The sequence below is a fragment of the Dermacentor silvarum genome, chromosome 1 (assembly GCF_013339745.2).
Source record: "Dermacentor silvarum isolate Dsil-2018 chromosome 1, BIME_Dsil_1.4, whole genome shotgun sequence".
NCBI lineage: Eukaryota > Metazoa > Arthropoda > Arachnida > Ixodida > Ixodidae > Dermacentor > Dermacentor silvarum.
The window spans coordinates 380,330,400-380,349,356 of record NC_051154.1 but is presented as its reverse complement, the minus strand read 5'-3'; the positions used below and the strand labels follow the sequence as shown (position 1 = coordinate 380,349,356).

General features: G+C 52.0%; 1 protein-coding gene across 1 annotated transcript; it reads right to left on the bottom strand.

Annotated features, from left to right (window-relative positions):
* Positions 1-816: 816 nt before the first annotated feature.
* Positions 817-16,677, bottom strand: LOC125942442 (uncharacterized). The gene is made up of 2 exons (XM_049660610.1): positions 16,482-16,677; positions 817-2,057 (listed from the first exon to the last, which is right to left on the bottom strand). The coding sequence occupies exons 1-2, from the start codon at positions 16,579-16,581 to the stop codon at positions 817-819; spliced, it is 1,341 nt and encodes a 446-aa protein (XP_049516567.1). The 5' UTR covers positions 16,582-16,677.
* Between the last annotated feature and the right edge of the window lie 2,280 nt (positions 16,678-18,957).

The following is an 18,957-nucleotide window of genomic DNA, read 5'->3' as shown; positions in this document are numbered from 1 at the left end:
TTTGCGTGGGTTAGTCGAGATGACACTACTCCTCTGGTCGTTGTGGGGTATTTCGATCTGGATATGGCAGGACCGAAAAGGGAGTGGTTTACGTGTTGCGTGTTAGAGACATTTCGCCTGCGATGCCGCACCGATCCGGCCCAACCAACTACCCAGTGGCGTACGTACATCAATTTCACATTATCAAAGAATGTGTCTGCTGTTGAGAGTATGCCGATCAGTCTATATGTCATAGCCGCCACACAGCCATTGTGACAGTCATCACAAAGTCACAATGAGTGATGAAACAGTGTTTACTACAAGTTTTCTTACCACGTTTACAGCTCCCCTGGCCCTTGAATTTTTTTGGTCACACGGTAATACACCTTTAATAAACAGAATGTAAACAATGTACATCGCCAAACTTTTGTCTTGAAACACCAAATCCTGGAATTCTCTGCACTTCTAACAGAATTCTTAACCGAGTGTCCATTTTAGTAGAAAAATTAATGACACAGCTATACATAACACATCTTTATTGACAAAATATACGAAACTACTTTTTGTCCATTATAAGCTTCCATTAAAAAAAAAACTATTGACCGGCAGCCAAAAATGTTTTTCCCACGCCCCGAGATGCTTGAGGGTGCCAATTCTCGGGCACGAATTAAAAGCAGCTTCCAAACTTGAGAAGTTCTCAAAACTGCGCCGCTTGTAGTGGGGCAGGCGGAAACGAGAAGGAATACGTTATTTGCATGCTTGCTGCATGCTTGCTGCATGCTTGCTGCATGCCTGCTGCATGCTTGCTGCATGCCTGCTGCACTTTCCAGCTAGGTGTTACGGCCCTGCGGTTCTGGCTTTTCCGCCCGGTTTTGCCCGCATGGAGCAAGTCTTTCGGCGGCACGCCGAGCCTGCTTCTCCCCGATGACTGGTCGCCAAGGTGGCCAACTGGTCACGGGTAGCAAGTGCGCGGGGACCAACCCCGTCTGCAGCACCGCGAGTGGCGTTGGATGGAGAGTCCAGCAGGCTGGATTTTCCACCTGTGGTCATCTCGCCTTGGATGTTGACGCCCCGCGGGAGAGCGCGCCACCCTGTTCCTTCTTTACCAGTACCAGGCGGCATACCAGAAAGCAGATTCATCACCATTGCCGCTGGTTGTCCCGAAAGGTGCTCTCCTGCACCTGAACGTAGGAGGCGGACACGATGGGCTGCAAGGCGGCTGCCAACAGGGCGGCGCTTCAGCCGGAGTCCGCAACGTCGTCCTCGCCTTGAAGCCGCCTGCGTGGCTGCGTGATGGGCGGCAGCATGAGCAAACCTGCGTGAGGGCGGCTTTGCGTCTCGTTTGATGTTCCCACAGCAGGAAAAGACGCTGGGAGTGCTCCGGCGTCGGAAACTGTCTGTGTGGTCCTGAGGCGGATGCCGGCCAGTTCTGGTGACAACCTGCGAGCTTTGCATCACGCGTCGCAAAGGGCGCGTTTTTGTTGCGGTCTGCGCGAACTCAGGAGGCACAAACTTCTTGGCTTCGGCGCCAGCGGAGTCACAGCGGCAGCTGAACCCCGGCGTTGGCACGACGTTGCGTTCAAGTAACGGAGATGGAGCGTCGCGACGTCGATGCTTGCCGCGAAGCCGGCGCAAATGATGTCCCACTGCGTAGTGATTGTCAGAAGCGTGGCTATCAGCAAACGTGTGAGGTTGGCTACGGCTCGGGGTGATGTAGTGGCGGAGGTCGGAAGAAGCGAGTGAACCCCTGAAGCGAACTGGGGATATGATGACTCGGCAGGCAAATGGCAACGTGGTGGCTTGCCTCGGTAGACGCCCAGTCGATGTTGGCAGAGCGGCAAGGCCAGTGGAAACGGCTGGCCCAGGGACACGTCGCCGTCGACGCTCGCTTATCCGTTGACCTGGCATTGACTGTCGCTGGTGTTGCTTGGCCAGCCTATGAAAATCCAGGTAGAGGCGGGCGGAATCGTCGGAATTCGTTGACCTTCTCCTCGGAGGCAGCACCAAGGTGAAGGGGCCGCCGATTCTGATGGTTCTTTGGTGGGCGCTCGTTCGAAATCTACGTGTCCTTGCGGAGAGTCTCGTGGCAACTTATGGCAGGCACAGTGATGACGTTGCGAATGGTCGCTGGCCAGATTGTCTCTTCCTTAAATGGGCAGTGGAACACGAGGCACGCGGAGGAAACGTCATCGTCTCTCCTCGAGCCGAGTGCCACGTACACCTGCTGACGTGGATTTCTCTTATTTGGACAGTGGAAGAAAGAGGAAAAGAAAATTCACGCGGAAATAATTTTTTTTACCACATTGTTGTAGTGGAAGTGACAGAAATTTCCACCTATGAACAAAACAGGACACTAGAAGGACCGAAAGAAAACTGTAGTGTCTTACAGTAACACTAGGTGCCGTCATTAACTACATGTAACATAAGTAGTTGCTGCAGTAGATGCTGCATAAGTAGATGCTGCAGTAAAGATCCAGAGGCCACTCAGCACATCCTAATGGAATGCGACGGGCTCCACCCAGCGAGAACCGTAGGTAACGTGCAACTCCCAGAAGTGCTTGGGTTTAAAGTGGAAGGAAACAAACAAATCAGCCGTAGAGATCAGCAAGAGACGATTAGAGTACTGGTGGAAAAAAAGCAGGGAAAAGATGGATACGACCTGATCTCTTAAAATCATAGGCAGCGGTACAAGGTAAATTTTTGAAAAAGAAAAATAATGAGAGGTATACAAAAATGCTAGATAAAGAACATGTATAGTATACCTGATTAAATCAAGCAGGCTAGGTGACTATTTGTCGCCGCCCCGTTTCAAAGGGGATGCCAATAAATGATCATCATCATCAACATCGAGAGGTGGCGCCACAAGTGACATGTATATATGTCACTTGTGGCACTTGTGACATGTCTATATGTCACTTTCTGGTCCACTTCCTCCAACATGGAGGAAGCGGACCAGAAAATTGTCAATAAAATATTTGGACTACAGGAGGGGTGCAAACCAGGAAACGACGGTTAAGAAAAAGGTTAAAGAAACAGAGAGGGGTCTGTGGAAAACAGGGATGCAGACGAAATCAGCACTGGGAACATACAGAACTTTCATGATAATTCTAGTAGAAGCTCCTTGTTGTTTGAAGCCAGGACGGGAGTATTGCGGACTAAGATGTACCGAGTCAAGTACCAAGGTATAGACACGTTGTGCTGTGCGTGTGGAGAAGAAGAGGAAACGGCTAACACCTCATACTTTTCTGTAAAGGCCTTAACCCTACAGTGCAAAGGAACGGGGCTGATTTTTTCAAAGCATTGGGGTTTAGGGACAGTGAAGGCAAAATAGACTTTAAGCGGGTAGAAATAACCAAACGGAGGTTATCTGATTGGTGGATAAAATCAAGGCAGGGGTGAAATTTCACCCACCACAAAGTACAAAATATGTTAATAGTCATGGCTAGGTGGCGTATGCCACCGCCCGATTTAAAGGGTTCAGCCTCATCCATATATATATATATATATATATGAGTAGACGGCATAGAGTTAGTAGGTTATATAATCGGTAGGGAGGATAGTGCTGCGTGTGACCACTGCGGCGACGAGGAAACTATCGAGCACGTACTTTGTCATTGTCCCCAATACAGCGCACATAGGCAGTCACTCGCGATCGCGCTGGCGCGTCTTGACGACCGGCCGCTTTTGGAGCAGACAGTCCTGGAACGCCGGCCTATACAGTCGTCACACAAGTCAGTCAAGGCACTCTTGAAGTTTTTGCGATCGAGTGGACTTTCTGACAGCGCCACCGCGCTCTGGCAACGCTGTGCACCGGCATCCGGCGCCCTTAGGAAACTTCCGGTAGCCGTTCCTTTTGCTCGTTGCTCGTTTTTGCTGGTATTTGTTCGCTCCTGCGCATATTCTGTGTTATTTTTCGGGTATATCGAATTAAGTGCGACTTGTGGCATTCAGTGTGTTGCGTGACGGCGAGTAGCTCTTGGAGCATCAACTGTTTTCATTACGTTTACTCGTCAACGGTGTTTTTCAAATCTGAGAGCCTACCAAGAGCTCCCAGATTTGCTCTGCTCACTTCATCCAAGGTACGTTACTACGTGGAGTACCCGGAATGCTATAATGCTGAATAATAAAAGTGCTACTGCCCGATTGTTCTGGCCGTATGTAGTGTAACTCACGCGAGAGCCGCTCGACTCTCGCCCCGAGTTTGCCCGCTCGTCCAGTTTCTTGCCTCGGCGTGGATCGCCATGCTACGAACATGAGTTTAAATTATTGTTTAGCGGGTGCCATACTGCCGCCGTTTTATTTTAATGTTTTTGGTATCTGGGGCACAAGTGCACTTCTGCAGCTTTACTGCCCTAGGTACATGTACGCATTGATTTATCATGTTTAACGTCCCAAAGCGACTCCGGCCATGACGGACGCCGCAGTGGAGGGCTCCGGATAATTTCAACCACCTGTGGTTCTTTAACGTGCACTGACATCGCACAGTACGTGGACCTCTAGCATTTCGCCTCGATCGAAATGCGACGGCTGAGGCCCAAACGGCGTCTTTCGGGTCAAAAACCGGGCACCGTAACCGCTGAGCTATCGCGGCGGCATGTGAGCATTCGTATCGGTAGCGCAGGGCAGAATCGCAGAAAAGTTAGCGATTTCCGTGCATGCAAGTACGAAGTTTCGGCCACATTCTAAAAGCATTGTCGAATTAACGGAGACCAATTATGGATTGCAATCTCGTGCCCAACACTACAGGTTTCATTTTGTTAGAAGTGTGGTACATTCGTGAGCATTTAAGTTAGTCCCATTTCAGTCGACCTAGGCTTCTTGCACTAAATGACTTTTGAGAATGTACAGTTATTTGTGAATGCATATTGAAAAGCAGAAACAAGGCAGATGACGTAGAAAACATGTGCATGTACACATGCACAGCTTACCACTTCATCCTCCATCTTGCAGCAATAAAAGTGCCATTGCGAAATGCAAAAACGCCCGTGTGCTTGTGTTGTAGGGCACGTTAAAGAACCTTAGGTGATCAAAATTAATCCGGAACCCTCCACTACAGCGAGCCTCATAATAAGAACTGGTTTTGGCACGTAAAACCCCAGAAAGAAAAAAAAAAGTGCCATTAAAGTTTTTCTAGTTTTCGGCAGTTCCATTACCTGCCTTGAAGACAACAGTATACGTTCATTACATGTCCTCACTAAGATTCTCCGCTTGTTGCTCCGGGTTTGTAACTGAGGGAAGGTGTTTGTGGAGCCCGGCGAAAACGAAAATCGCACGACATCATCGTCCAGCGGATCGGGCAGCTCTCTGCCTCTAAACATCAGCTTTTGGCGATACCGATCGTTTGCTTCGGTGCTAAACGCCTTAAAGTAGTCGCTCGTCATCTCGACAACATTCACGATGTAGAATCAGCTCATCACAGATTCCACAAAGCAGTGCAAACTAGAGCACTGCACGGGCTCGGGCTTACCCGAAAGGCCGAGCCCGGCCCGGCCCACGGGCCGGGTCGGGCCGGGTAGCACAGTTTTTTCACGGGCTCGGGCCGGGCTCGGGCACGGCGTGTGCTTTTTGACTCGGGCCCGGGCCGGGCTCGGGTTTTTTGACGCGGGCCCGGGCCGGGCTCGGGCTTTCTGGTGGTGTGCATGTAACGTGCAGCGAGTTTTTCTCGGGTGTCTCAACTCTGAAAAACATTATTTTTCGGTCTCGGGCCGGGTTCGGGCCGGTTTCGAGTCGGGCTCGGGCCGGGCTCGGGCCTAAGGTAAAGGGGTGGCGGGCCGGGCCGGGCGGGTAACGTAGATTATTTCCGGACCCGGGCCGGGCCCGGGTCTCGCCATAAAAGTTTTGATCGGGCTCGGGCGGGCCGCCCAACGTAAAAACGGGCCCGGGCCGGGCCCGGGCTGAAAAAATCGGCCCGTGCAGTGCTCTAGGCAAACATCGACACGCCGGGCGCATGCCTTCAAACAACATAGTCGGAAGTGCTTCTAGCTCTCCTGCCGGAAGTTCCAATGGGGCAACCAATCAGCGGCAAGTGAGGCTTGTTTTTACTGTAAATACTGAAACCGTCTATAGTTCTCACAGACGTTTCAAACCTCCTCTATTTTTTTTATTCCGTGTATTTTTTTTTCTTCGTGACTGCTTTTTCTCTTCCCTATTTTTTCCGCTGTCATTTCCCCTACCCCCAGTGCAGGGTAGCAAACCAGAATCTTTTCGGGTTAACCTCACTGCCTTTCCCACCACGTTTCTTCTTTTTAACTCTATGGTAGACATGCTTGAATAAAGCGTTGTGTTCGGGTTCGTCTGGGTTTTGACTTGAGTCGCGTGGTGCGTTCGTTCGGCTGTCTGGTCCGGCCGACTTAACTATCTGGCGACGAGGATGCTCCCAAGGATTTCGCCGCCGCCGCCGCCGTTCCTCGCTACTCCCGGCATGCCAGCTATACCATGGTCCCGCTGGCAGCGTCTGTTCGAGAACTTCGCTCTTGCTTCCGGAGCGTCTATGCTGTCGGCGGCCCGCCGTACAAAAAAAAAAAAAAAAAAAATGCCAGGCCTGCGCGGCACACGCAGCACAGTCGCAGCGTAAGCTAGACGAGCGTTTCGACAGTATTAGCAATTTGAGTGAATGTGTCAGGAACGCGCTTGGGACGCCGTCGCGTTCCATCGCCGATGGCTAGCACCGTTCGGCCCAGCCAAGTGGCCGACAATGCAACTACGGCTGTCACATTCGCTCACAGTGCAACGCGCCCGACGCGGCCTGCTTGGGACGCCGTCCCGGCGGAGAGCGGGTACTTTTTTCGCATGCGATAGCGGCTAAGACGCGGCGGCGGCGGCATCATCGCGACCCCAAAACGGCTATTGGAATGAGCCCATAACAGCTACGCTGTATAAAGTTTTTACCACAGGTTTTCTTACCACGACGTTTACAGCTCCGCTGGTCATCCACCTTTGCAGGGCGGAATGGCCTTGATTTGTTTTGGTCACATGGCTAACGCAGGCATGCATTGCGGGAAAGGCTTTAGTTTTTCTCGTGCCTATTTCTTTGCAGAGCCTCTATCGACCACTCTGCAGAATAATTCCAATAGCGGTGCGCTTCGAGATAATTAATCCCGGCAACCGGTGTTATCAACCCGAGAGGCGCTTAACGCAGGTCTAGTGTTGTCATTTCATACTTGCGTCTGCCGGGCGCACATAGTCGGCGCAGACACCTTTAATAAACAGAATGTAAACGATGTACAGCGACATTTTTGTCTTGAAACGCCAAATCCTGGAATTCTCTGCTCTTCTAACAGAATTCTTAACTGAGTGTCCATTACAGTAGAAAAATTAATGACACAGCTATACGTAAAACATCTTTATTGACAAAATATACGAAACTACTTTTTGTCCAATATGAGCTTCCATTAAAAAAAAAGAACTATTGACGGCAGCGAAAAAAATTGTCGCAGTTTCACCCGAAAGGCGAAGCACAAATTGCGATAGCAAATTAGTAGAGAGCTATACGGAGTAAGCATAGTAGTTTGATCAGCGGTATAAACTTGGACATGCAGCAGCACCAGCAACGCGCAGAAGTGTTGTCGACGCCGTCGGCGTTTTTATTTAAATGCGTATTTGGTGCCGCAGCTAAACGTCGCCTCCCCTCCCTCCCTCCCGTCCCCTCACAGCCTTTCGAGCGACGGAAAAAGTTGCGTTTGCTCTCTATATAGCTCGATGGAAGGGGCAGCGCCTAAACCGTCGCCTCAGAAGTAAGATCTCTAAAGTCAATACAGCCATCGAGGAGCATTGTCAAACCCTCAGCCGGCAACAGTGGACTGAGCTGTGTAACACGATGGATGGACAACTTCATCTCCCATCTACGTGGAAACTCCTCAGACACCTGCTTGACAATACTACCACCCGCACTGCCCAACAGGATCGGCTGCAGAAACTCCTTTATACGGAGACCCTTAAGCAAGGTCCACAACGAGTGTTTGACTACCTCTGCACCAGATATATCTCCAGGGGACAAGTCAGTCCACACAGAAATTACATCGGTAATCCCAACCCTACACTAGACGCCGATTTCAGCGCATCTGATATACATGCTGCACTTCGCAAGCTTAACGGTCGTTCTGCTCCAGGCCCAGACGGGGTCACTAACAAAACCCTTCGCAATCTCGATGACGAGTCCGTGTCCCATCTAACTGACTACATCAACGATTGCTGGCGCAATGGCGCCATCCCAGCTACCTGGAAGACTGCCAACGTTATCCTAATCCCAAAGCCTGGCAAACCATCTAGCCTGAACAACCTAAGGCCTATCTCACTCACTTCATGCGTAGGCAAAGTGATGGAACACGCCTTCTTAGCACGCATCAACACACACCTCGAAGACAACTCTATCTATACCCACACCATCATTGGATTTCGCCCTCACCTTTCTACTCAAGACGCTATGTTGCAGCTCAAACATCAACTACTAAACGACCGTTCCCGTAACACGAAAGCCATCCTCGGACTCGACCTCACTCAAGCCTTTGACAGCATTTCCCATGAAGCTATCCTTGACCAGGTCTCCCACCTCCACCTGGGAGAGAGATCCTACAATTATATCCGTGACTTCCTCTGCAATCGCACAGCCACCCTCTCGGCCGGGGATTTACGATCAGACCAGCTTCCCCTTGGCAGCAAAGGCACCCCGCAAGGTTCAGTTATCTCTCCCATGCTTTTTAACTTAGTCATGATTGGCCTTGCCCAGCAACTACAACGAGTCGACAATATCAACCATACCATCTACGCCGATGACATCACTATCTGGGCGTACCGAGGCAGCGATGGTCAAGTGGAGTCAGCCCTACAAACGGCGATTGACACGGTTGAAGCCTATCTTCAAGGGACCGGACTGCGCTGTTCGCCGGCTAAATCAGAGCTTCTTCTCTACAAGCCCATTCAGCGGGGACGCCCTCCAAGACACCAATCTGAGCACCGACCCTGTGACTCTATCACCTTACGCCTTCAAGATGGCAGTCCTATACCACACGTCCCTAGTATCCGGGTCCTCGGTCTCACCATCTCTACCAACGGCTCCAATGCCTTGGCTCTCAACAAGATCTGCGCCCAATCTCAAACACCCTACGGCTTCTTAAACGCATCTCCAACCAACGAGGGGGACTCAAAGAAGAAAGCCTTCTCCGCCTCGTGCAGTCCTTTGTCATATGCCACATCACCTACGTTGCTGCGTACCTCAACTGGTACCGGGCTGAACAAAACAAGCTCGACACCCTCATACGAGGGGTCTACAAGCAAGCACTTGGCCTCCCGCATTACACCAGTACTGAACTCTTCAACCAACTAGGAGTTCACAACACCCTTGCCGAACTCATTGAAGCACAACAACGCTCTCAGCTTGAACGGCTCACCCTTACTGAAACGGGACGCTTTATTCTATCTACGCTTGGCTTTACTTACCATCAGCTGCAGGGCCCCAAACAATCGATCCCGACTGACATCCGTAGCTGGATCCACACAGACCCTATTCCTAGAAATATGCACCCTGAATATAACAGGGCCCGGCGCCAAGCTCGGGCCGGAGCAATCATAAAAGCCTTTGCTCGTGTACCTGGCGTTACATTTGTTGATGCAGCCCAATATTCCCATGGCACACGATTTATGGCCGTCGCCACACGCGATGGAGTCCTACACCACGCCTCCAGCGTCATTACCCCCACTGCCGAAACGGCTGAAGAAGTGGCCATCGCCCTGGCCACTCTAGATCCCACCTGTCACACCATCGTGTGTGACTCTCGCTCAGCCGTCACTAACTTCAGCAAAGGCCGTATTTCTCCTCAAGCTCTTCGTATCCTCCGATCCTCCGCCAGGCACCACACTCTAAAGAAAGCATGATCTCCCTGACATGGATCCCGGCCCACGCGGGCACTGTCCACCCACACCTCCCCAACCTCAACGAGGTCACCCACACCATTGCGCGAGGACTAGTCAACCGCGCCGGAGACACTGGATACGAGTTGGACACCAGGGACAGTCTGACTACTTCAGCGATCTCGTTAAGGCATTTTACCTTAGTCGCCGAACCTTCCCCCCACCTCACCCCAAGTTCAGCCGGGCGCAGGCTACCACCCTGCGTCTGCTACAAACAAATACGTAACCTTCACCCGCCCGCCTCCACCTGAAGTTTACAATACCCCCAACTGCCGGTGCTGTGGCACTCACCCGGCTACGCTTCCGCATATGCTGTGGGAGTGCCCAGCACAGTACACACACATTAACACCACGACCCTCTCGTCGAGGTTGCGTGAGGCTCTGCGGAGCTCCGCCCTCGACGACCAAACCTGGGCGACCCAGCACGCCCGTGAGGCGGCGGCGAGGCAAGCCCTCGACGTCCCCTCATGGGAGGCTTAGGCCCGGCCATCTTAAAGTGCTGGTTCCGCAATAAATGTTTATTCCTCCTCCTCCTCTCTATATATGGAAAGGAGGAAAGAGACGCTGAATTCTGCAGCCCTTCAGGGAGCACGGCGCAGAACGCGCGTTTGCTCTCCGACGTGCGTTCGCTCCCCGTGAAAGCGCGCGTCCCTCGCGCCCTTTCACTCGCACATACAGCGTCCGGAGCGCGGCGACGATTTCATCGCCGTTGACATCACACAGAACCTCACGGCAACGCCGACGGCAGAAATCTGCTTTGGAGTGTCCATATAATTGCTATCGCAATAAAATGTTTTTCCCACGCCCCAAGATGCTTGAGGGCGCCAATTCTCGGGCACGAAGAAAAAGCAGCTTCCAAACGTGAGAAGTTCTAAAAATTGCGCCGCATGTAGTGGGGCAGGCGGAAACGAGAAGGAATACGTTATTTGCATGCCTGCTGCATGCCTGCTGCATGCTTGCTGCATGCTCGCTGCATGCTCGCTGCAAAAGTTCGCATGCCTGCTGCACTTTCGAGCTAGGTGTTACGGCCCTGCGGTTCTTGCTTTTCCTCCCGGTGTTGCGCGCGTGGAGCAGCTCTCGCAGCAGCACGCCGAGCCTGCTTCTCCCCGATGACGGTCACCAAGGTGGTCAACTGGTCACGGGTAGCAAGTGAGCAGGCTGGATTTGCCACCTGCGGTCATCTCGCCTTGGATGTTGACGCCCCGTGGGAGAGCGCGCCAGCCTGTTCCTTCTTTACCAGTACCAGGCGGCGTACCAGAAAGCAGAATCATCACCATTGCCGCTGGTTGTCCCGAAAGGCGCTCTCCTGCACCTGAACGTAGGAGGCGGACACGATGGGCTGCAAGGCGGCTGCCAACAGGGCGGCGCTTCAGCCGGAGTCCGCAACGTCGTCCTCGCCTTGAAGCCGCCTGCGTGGCTGCGTGATGGGCGGCAGCATGAGCAAACGTGCGTGAGGGCGGCTTTGTGTCTCGTTTGATGTTCCCACATGGACAGCCGGAGAAGACGCTGGGAGTGCTCTGGCGTCGGAAACTGTCTGTGTGGTCCTGAGGCGGATACCGGCCAGTTCCGGTGACAACTTGCAAGCTTTGTAATTGTCATCAGTACAGCGCACATAGGCAGTCACTCGCGATCGCGCTGGCGCGTCTTGACGACCGGCCGCTTTTGGAGCAGACAGTCCTGGAACGCCGGCGTATACAGTCGTCGTCACACAACAAATCATTCAAGGCACTCTTGAAATTTTTGCGATCGAGTGGACTTTCTGACAGACTATAGTTCTCACAGACGTTTCCAACCTCCTCTATATTTTTTTATTCCGTGTTTTTTTTTTCGTGCCTGCTTTTTCTTTTCCCTATTCTTTCCGCTTTTCATTGCCACTTCCCCCAGTGCAGGGTAGCAAGCCAGAATCTTTTCTGGTTAACCTTCCTGCCTTTCCCACCACGTTTCTTCTTTTTAACTCTATGGTAGACATGCTTGAATAAAGCGTTGTGTTCGGGTTCGTCTGGGTTTTGACTCGAGTCGCGTGGCGCGCCCATTCGGCTGTCTGGTCCGGCCGACATAACAATCTGGTGACGAGGATGCTCCCAAGGATCTCGCCGCCGCCGCCGCCGCCGCCGTTCCTCTCTACTCCCGGCACGCCAGCTATACCATGGTCCCGCTGGCAGCGTCTGTTCGAGAACTTCGCTCTTGCTTCCGGAGCGTCTGAGCTGTCGGCGGCCCGCCGTCGAACCCTTCTCTTGCACTGCCTCGGCCCAGAGGGACAACGCATTTTCGACGCACTGCCGTCGTCGTATGCCCCTGACCTGCAGTCCGAACAGCCAAGAACGGGCACCGCTTCCCCCTGCCACCGAAACGCCGGCCGCCAAGGGAGCCGACGCCGGCAAAACGCCACCGGACGAATACGACGCTGCCCTTGAAACGCTAGCACGGCACTTCGCCACCGCCTGCAATGTACAGAGGTCAACACACTTGCCTAGAACACACTCCTTAGGGCTAAAGCAGCCACCAAAGCTTAAGCCGACCACCAGGTGGAGATAAATCAATGGAAACTGCAAATGTAGTCACGCAAACTCACATACAACCGGGTTTGTGAGACCTGTCATCTCCAGATATCGCCGGCGCAGTCCTGAGAACGTGGTTTGTGCGTTCTAGAAAAGTGTGCTGACCTCTGTGCGCGTCGAGCGGCATCGCTTTCGCGACCGTCGTCAACTGCACGGTGAGCCTATACCACAATTGGCGCTTCGCGAACTGGCCTTCTCATGTGATTTTGGCGCGCAAGCTGATAAAAATCTGTGCGACCAGTTCGTCGCTGAGGTAACGTGCCCGCGCTATCGGGAGAGGCTGTTGCTCGAGGGTGACGCAATGACGTTCGACCACGCCGTGGAGATAGCGCTTCTTCGCGAGCAAGTGCATCGCGAATCCGAAGCTCTCGGAAACCCTGTCGATTGTGTCATACCGCAATATCCGCGTGGACGCAACACGGCAGGCCGCAGCAGCCGCTTCCGCCAGTCCAGCAGTACCGACCGACGCTCGCCTAGCCCTTCCCGCCCATGCTTAGTTCGTCCGCCTGCGCCTGAGAATGCTAGCGCCGTCGTCCCGTACTCAGGGAACATAAACGTGTGCGGAAACTGCGGCATAAAAAACTGCCAACCATCAACATGTCCAGCTCGTGGTCGAACCTGCTTCGCGTGTGGTCGCCGTGGTCACTTTCAACATGTACGAGTATGTCGAAGTTCGCGTCGCGGACGTGGAAGACGCCCAGCCCGGGTCCGTGAAATTGTTCCAGAGCCAGATTCTGAGTGTGTCATCATGCAGTATCCTGGCTGTTCACGCTAGCAAGCGTACGGCTGTTTACGTTGACGTCGGAGTTCAACCAGTTGCTTTGTCGTCACCTCCGCGCGTCGCAACGTTTCGGGTAGACACTGGCTGAGCTGTGTCAAACATGGGAGAACAGTTTTGAAGCTTGTTCCAAGACCAACTTGAGCTGCAAAGCTCTCTACTTACACTGTTGGATTTTTCATGGCGAAAAATTCCCGTGCACGGCCAGTTTCCCGCACGCGGTACGTGCAAAGCAGAAACAGCTGTGGTGATTTTCCACATCACACCAAGTGGCACATCGCTTTTTGGCTTAGATGCCGTACAAGCTCTTGGCCTTCAAACTGTAGGCACGGAACTACGCTGCCTCAATACGGCCATCGAAACGGATGTTGACACCGTCGAAGTGTCCGGACATGCCGCCAACACATTCACAACAAACAAACTGGTGTTGGCGAATACCATAAAGCCGCCATTGGGCCACCCAAGTTTGGTATGCCCACGTCATAATGGACCACATTTGGACACTTGTTTTCACCCGGGCTTCGACTGGCCAAGGGTGTTCAACATCGGGTCAAGCTCAAGCAGTCTGTTGCCCCTGTCACGCAGAAGCTCAGACGTCTACCACTTTGAGTGCGAGAACCAGTCAGCAACGAGCTGAAGAACCTGCTTTCCGCTGATGTCAACGGATAAATGCGCCCGAGTGGGTTTCTCCAATTGTTGCAGCCCTCAAGAAGGATGGTAGCATTCGCGCCTGCGTTGACCTTCGGGAGGTTAACAAAGCTGGGGTGGTTGACAGCTTTCCCCTGCCACACGCAGAAGAGTTGCTACACGCGCTAAATGGTGCCCGTCAGTTTTACAAACTGGATTTGGCCTCTGCATACTACCAGGTCCTGCTCCATCCAGACAGCAGAGACATCACAGCGTTCATAACGCGCGACGGCTTTTTCCGATTTAAGAGAGTGTATTTCGAACTAGCCTCATGCAGCGCCATCCGAATTCCAGCAACTCAGGACATCAATTCTCCAAGGCTGCAAATGTGTCCTCTGTTACTTGGACGACATCACCATCTTCGGCAAGTCAGAGAAGGAGCACAGGCTAAACCTGGAGCAAGTAATGCAGCGGATTCAAGACGCTAGGCTCAAGCTCAATGACAAATGCGTTTTTAACGCATCAGCGCTCTCATTTCTTGGTCACCGCGCCAGCGCAGAACGAGTAGCACCCCTACAGACCAAACTTGATGCCATCGTTCACGCTGCCACCCCTGCAAATGCTGGCAAGCTCCGGTCCTAGCCTTGAATTCTTTTGGTCACATGGCTCACGGTAGGCATGCATTGCGGGAAAGCCTACAGGCTTCAGTTTTTCTTGTGTCTATTTCTTTGCAGAGCCTGTATCGGCCACTCTGCAAAATAATCCCAATAGCTGTGCGCTTCGAGATAGTTAATCCCGGAAACCGGTGTTATCAACCCGAGAGGCGCTTAACGCAGGTCAAGTGTTTTCATTTCATACTTGCGCCTGCCGGGCACACATAGTCGGCGCAGACACCTTTAATAAACATAATGTAAATGATGTACAGCGACAAACTTTTGTCTTGAAACGCCAAATCGTGAAACTCTCTGCTCTTCTAACAGTGTTATGTAATGTTCCGTTTCAGCGCAACAATACGCATAATATTAAATTCTTACCTGACTGATCAGTATAGTAGAAAAATTAATGACATAGCTATACGTAAATCATGTTTATTCACAAAGTATACGAAACTACTTTTTGTCCAATATGAGCTTCCATTAAAAAAAGAACTATTGACGACAGCGAAAACAAATGTTTTTCCCACGCCCCGAGATGCTTGAGGGCGCCAATTCTCGGGCACGAAGAAAAAGCAGCTTAAAAACTCGAGAAGTTCTCAAAACTGCGCAGCATGTAGTGGGGCAGGCGGAAACGAGAAGGAATACGTCATTTGCATGCCTGCTGCATGCTTGCTGCAAAAATTTGCATGCCTGCTGCACTTTAGAGCTAGATGTTACGGGCCCAGCTGTTCTTGCTTTTCCGCTTGGTGTTGCGCGCGTGGAGCAGCTCTCGCGGCGGCACGCCGAGTCTGCTTCTCCCCGATGACGGTCACCAAGGTGGCCAACTGATCACGGGTAGCAAGTGGGCGGGGACCAGCGCCGTCTGCAGCACCGCGAGTGGCGTTGGATGGAGAGTCCAGCAGGCTGGATTTGCCACCTGCGGTCATCTCGCCTTGGATGTTGACGCCCCGCGGCCGGGAGAGCGCGCCAGCCTGTTCCTTCTTTACTAGTACTAGGCGGCACACTAGAAAGCAGAATCATCACCGCTGCCGCTGGTTGTCCCGAAAGGTGCTCTCCTGCACCTGAACGTAGGAGACGGAGACGATGGGCAGCATGGCGGCTGCCAACAGGGCGGCACTTCAGCTGGAGTCCGCAACGTCGTCCTCTGCTTGAAGCCGCCTGCGTGGCTGCGTGATGGGCGGCAGCATGAGCAAACCTGCGTGAGGGCGGCTTTGCGTCTCGTTTGATGTTCCCACCTGGACAGCCGGAAAATACGCTGGGAGTGCTCCGGCGTCGGAAACTGTCTGTGTGGTCCTGAGGCGGATGCCGGCCAGTTCTAGTGACAACCTGCGAGCTTTGCATCACGCGTCGCAAAGGGCGCGTTTTTGTTGCGGTCTGCGCGAACTCAGGAGGCACAAACTTCTTGGCTTCGGTGCCAGCGGAGTCACAGCGGCAGCTGAACCCCGGCGTTGGCACGACGTTGCGTTCAAGTAACCGAGATGGAGCGTCTCGACGTCCGATGCTTGCCGCGAAGCCGGCGCAAATGATGTCCCACTGCACAGTGATTGTCAGAAGCGTGGCTATCAGCAAACGTGTGAGGTTGGGGACGGCCCGGGGTGATGTAGTGACGGAGGTCGGGAGGAGCGAGCGAACCCCTGAAGCGAACTAGGGATTGGATGACTCGGTAGGCAAATGGCAACGTGGGGGCTTGCCTCGGTAGACGCCCAGTCGATGTTGGCAGAGCGGCAAGGCCAGTGGAAACGGCTGGCCCAAGGACACGTCGCCGTCGGCGCTCGCGTATCCGTTGACGTGGCATTGACTGTCGCTGCTGTTGCTTGGCCAGCCGATGAAAATCCAGGCAGAGGCGGGAAGAATCGCCGGATATTGTTACCCTGGTCCTCGGAGGGAGCACCAAGGTGAAGGGCGCACCGATTCCGATGGTTCTATGGTGGGCGCTCGTTCGAAGTCTACGTGTCCTTGCGGAGAATCTTGTGGAAGCTTCTGGCAGGCACAGTGATGACGTCGCGAACGGTCGCTGGCCAGATTGTCTCTTCCTTAAATGGGCAGTGGAACACGAGGCACGCGGAGGAAACGTCATCGTCTCTCCTCGAGCCTTGTGCCACGTATATCTGATGACGTGGATTTCTCTTATTTGGACAGTGGAAGAAAGTGGAAAAGAAAATTCGCGCGAAACTACATAGTTTTTTATGACATTATTGTAGTTGAAGTGACAGAAATAGCCACCTATGAAAACAGGACACTAGATGGAGCGAGAGAAAACAATCCTGCTAGTGAAAATCAGAGCGTCAGCATGAAACGAGAACGCAGCGCTGTTAGAAACCACCTTTTGTTCTTCTATGTGCGTGGTGTTTTCAACTCTCCTTGAACATCAGAGTACATTCTTTTGTCCCAGAGGGAGTTTGGGTTCGCTTCTGTGAGATAAGAAGCTGTGTGTGTTTTCGCGCTTCTTTGGTCTACAGGTAAAAAGGGGCCAACATAAATGTAATCGAAGACAGCAGAGTGCGTCACATGTCGCTAACTTCATTCGAGAAATATATCCTGATTATCCGGCAAATTTATAGAAACAACTACATATTGATTGCATAATTTATGTTCCGAATAAAAACATTACGGCACAACTCATCTCACGATGACTGTCGATAGGAATGCAAATAGCTTTGCAGCAATGTAGCCACTGACCGTATTCCTGAAATTAGGTTTACTAAATGTGTAGTGATAATTGTGAGGCTTTCGTTGCTTCGGATATATGCCACATACTCCAATCGTCGTCCCACATGTTATGGCACTCGTTTTCCAAGGTCGCCCATGATCATGACGTCATGATGACGACTGTATGACGCCGACGCAGTGACGATGGTATGGCGATGACGGAATGACATCGATGCAACGGCAAAGGTGGAACAACGACGAATGCATGACGACAACGATATTTTGATTCGTAAATTATGCGATGGTGTAACGACAACAGCCTGACGATGACGACATGACGACAATGAAGTGTGGTTGACTGCATGGCGACGATGACGGAGCTTCGAGGGTGTGACGAAAACCGGATGAAGAATATGGAATGACGAAGACTATGGCACGACCATGGCGACATGACGACGACGATGGTATGAAAACGGATGCATGGTATAGCGTCTGCTAGACGACGACGTTGGCGCGAAAATGGTGGCATAATCACGATTGAATGAAGACAGCGTGATTACCATAGAGTGAAGAACAAGGAATGACGTCGAAGGGTCGACAAAGGTGGTATGACGACGGCCGGATGGAGGCAATGGCACGACGTTACTGAACTGAGGACGGTGGTGAAGCGACGGCGTGACAACGATGGCGTGGTGCCGACGGTATGACGACCACTATTCGACGACGATGGCTCACAACGACGGCATGACCATAACCAGATGTCGAAGTTACAATGACGACGATGTAACGACCGCGACGGCAATATGACAACGAATGCATGACGAAAATTGTGTGACGACAACTCAATGACGACGACGGCGTGACAACGGCATGAGGATAATGGGATGATGTACGTCAAGTGTATGATGACAATGGCGTAACGACGACTGTATCATGAAACCTGTATACCCGCCGTGGTTGCTTAGTGGCTAAGGTGTTGGGCTGCTAAGCACGAGGTCGCGAGATCCAATCTCGGCCACGGCGGCCACATTTCGATGGGGGAGAAATGCAAAAACACCCGTGTATTTATATTTAGGTGCACGTTAAAGAACCCCGGGTGGCCCAAGTTATTCCAGAATCCACCACTACGGCGGGACTTATAATCAAATCATATATTGGCACGTAAAACCCCATAATTTAATTTTTTAATGAAACCTGTATGACGACGATGGCGCGACCACGACGGCATCACTACCAGGAGCATTTGCCTATACTGGTCCAAGCAAGTATAGACAACTTGGGCCACTGGGTCAGCGTTAGAAGACAGATAGCTATATATATATATATATATATATATATATATATATATATATATATATATATATATACTGACTGATTGATAGGCTTAAAACGGCTGAAGCAGGCAAATAATGCTATTCGCATTAATATCGGTACAGGTGTGAGGGTGAAGACTGGAAACCACATATGCATGTACATCTGGCTAGTCGGAATGTTATGGAGTTGGCTGTCACTTAAGCTGAATTCTGAAAAAAAATTCTCAAGGAGGATTAAAAGTGTGTAACGTGAAAGTGTAAGCGTTAGGCTGTGGTGCGGGCGAGCAGTCTTTGCTGTCGAACTCGCCGAACTGCTTGGGTGTCTGAAGGTGCATTATGACATTGCAGTGTGAAGGATCTTTTGTAGCGTTCTCGTTTAAACTACAACGCTGCTCTCCGATGCTCGAGTGCTCACTGGCGCATCCGAATGTGGTATGACGATGACGGAATGACGACAGTGAGATGCCATTCTAAAATGATGACGATGGTAT